This window comes from Bison bison, unplaced genomic scaffold (assembly GCF_000754665.1).
Source record: "Bison bison bison isolate TAMUID 2011002044 unplaced genomic scaffold, Bison_UMD1.0 scf7180017864223, whole genome shotgun sequence".
NCBI classification, from domain to species: Eukaryota; Metazoa; Chordata; class Mammalia; order Artiodactyla; family Bovidae; genus Bison; species Bison bison.
The window spans coordinates 3,013,763-3,016,102 of NW_011494795.1; the positions used below are offsets into that span (position 1 = coordinate 3,013,763).

General features: G+C 61.6%; 1 protein-coding gene across 1 annotated transcript in view; it reads right to left on the minus strand.

The window, feature by feature from the left end:
* The window catches only part of SDK1 (sidekick cell adhesion molecule 1), a 478,174-nt gene that overhangs the window by 31,497 nt on the left and 444,337 nt on the right, over positions 1–2,340 (minus strand). Inside the window, exons 36-38 of the mRNA XM_010845804.1 lie at positions 1,803–2,007; positions 1,302–1,500; positions 897–1,045 (exon numbers count right to left, since the gene is read on the minus strand). Of these exons, the coding sequence (XP_010844106.1) occupies positions 897–1,045; positions 1,302–1,500; positions 1,803–2,007 (553 nt within the window). The remainder of the gene's footprint in view (positions 1–896; positions 1,046–1,301; positions 1,501–1,802; positions 2,008–2,340) is intronic.

Here is a 2,340-nt window from a genome sequence, read left to right on the forward strand (position 1 = left end):
CTTGGGGGACTCCTGGGGAAGAGGTGTTTCCTTCCTGTGGGAGGAAGCGCTCTTTCTGCTGCCTGGAGCCAGGGGGCCACCTTGACAAAGAGCCTGCCTGAGACAGGAGTGAGCTGAGAGGAGGAGGAACCAAGAGGGGGCACAGGGACAGCCTGTTAGCATGCTGGATCCAGCCATGCCTGAAGCTGTGCCCAGGCTCTTCAACTTCTCCGTTACGTGAGTTAATGACAGATTCTTTCAGCTTAAGCCTCTTTGGGTTTCTATCTCTTGCAAGCTGTATTTCTTACTAGTGTACTATTTTTTACCAATTTGTAATGCTCAATGACTCAGAAATCAATCTCAATGAGAGATCGCCTAAAGGTTACCCTTTCTCTCTCAGATTAAAAGGATTTAAAAACTACATATTCAGGCTAGAGGAGACCCAAAGATCATTAACTCTCGACCTCTCACTGTTCTGTAGGACGAGACCAATCAAGAACCTGCACAGGGTCTCAGTCACTCACCACTTACTGACCGGCCCTGGTCTAGGCGTGTCCTGGACATTTATCCTGCAGGCAGGACGGGTGAGCTGGGGGCAGGGTCGGGGTGAGGACCCCCATCGCCTCACTCCCAGCCTGCAGCTTTTCCCTCTGCACCATGGTCCTCAGGGCCGGAGCTCAGAGAGGTGGAGTGACGGGCCCAGCATGACAGAGCCGGGGACCGGCGGAGGTGACCCTCAGACCTGCAGGTCTGACTCGGGAAACACACTGTTTTCAGGCAGTTTTCACACAAGTCTGAGTGTTTCCTGCCGAATGGTCAGGATGGTGAAGCATCCGGCTGAGTGAATGGAAACGGTCCCATTTAGCTTTATTTTCTGCAGGCCTGAGAGCAGCTCAAAGTCAGGAGGAACACGTTACAAGGGCCCCTGGGCTGCGAAAGGCAGCGACTGGACGGCCAAGGGTGTGTGGCAACAGTGCTGGAAGCATGGCGTCCTCCTTCCAGAACATTCTATGCGGCGTGAACACGGACGGCCGAGCAACACTCTGGGGCCGAACATCCACCCGACCTGTGGGGGCAGCCTGAGTGGGGAGCCTGGCCTCTTTCTGGGTTCTGCCTCTACATCCCCGACTGGAGGCTGTTGGAGGCCGCCCACCCACAGAAGCAGCCGACGGACACCCTCCTGCCACTTGGGAGAAACACGTGGCCCGCCCGGGTTCACAGCAGCTCCACCGCAGCACCCACGACGGGGAGACAGCCCAGGGGGCCACCGAGGGACTGACAGCGAACGCGGAGTCTGCACCCAGAGGAGAGTCCTCCCCCACGAGAGGGAGCGAGTCTGACGCCTGCTGCAGCTCGGGTGAGCCCGGGAAACACGCCAGGAGACGGGAGCCAGGTAAAGCGGTCAAACACGGCTCTGGCCCGTTTTTGAAGCCCCCGGAGCAGCGAGCCCACAGACAGGAAGCAAGTCAGGGCCAACGGCGGCTGGGGGAGGGGGCCTGCCCACGGCTGAGGGGCGTCTGTCTGGGGAGAAGCCGGGGCTGGGGGAGGCGGGCGGCGGCCACTCGGCCAGTGGACAGGCTCCCTGCCCCTGGGCTGGACGCTTGCCGGTGACAAGGACGGCGTGTGTCACGTCAACCGTGCTTTACCATAAAACGAACAACAAACAGCCACAGACCCAGGACGCAAGCCCGGAGGCGGGCAGACGTCCACGGCCGTCTGGCTGGCTGCTATGGCCCCGGTGCTCCCGGGTCTCCCGCCCGGGTTGCAGCCCTGTTCTCCACACGCCTGCACCGGTCCTGGGATGCAGGCCCTGTCCGCAGCACCTGGGCCCCGCCGCTGGTCCTCTCGCTGTGGTGCAGGCTGACGAGTGGGCGGGTCAGCTCCGCGGGTCCTCGCCAGCCGGCCATGTGCAGCCTGAGCTCAGTGGCAGGGGGGGCACGGCGGGCCTGCACGACGCCCCGCCAGGCTCCAAAGCCCCTGCTCTCGCGGACGGCGTGTGCTGCGTCTGCCCCGCCTGTGTGGGCTCTTCTGTGGCCAGGCCCAGGCCCTCCTGGAGTGCCTGGCCCCCAAGTGACCTCCACCCCTTCCGCCGACAGACTCCCGGGCAGAGGCCAGGGTGGCTTCCACTGTCTCCTGTGGGGTCACCTGGTTTATCCTTGTCTATGTGAAAATGCCGTGTGACTCTTCCAGAGACCCTCAGTGCTGGCTCGTTTCCGACAATAACCTCTCCAAACTGCACAGTTGCCTGACGTGTCCTGTGGCCGGCCCAGAGAATTCAGCCTTTGTCCCCCGAAAGCCTGGGTCCCCGTCCCCAGGGGCATTCCAACCCCATTCACCCTCCTGACTCTGCACCCGCCGATT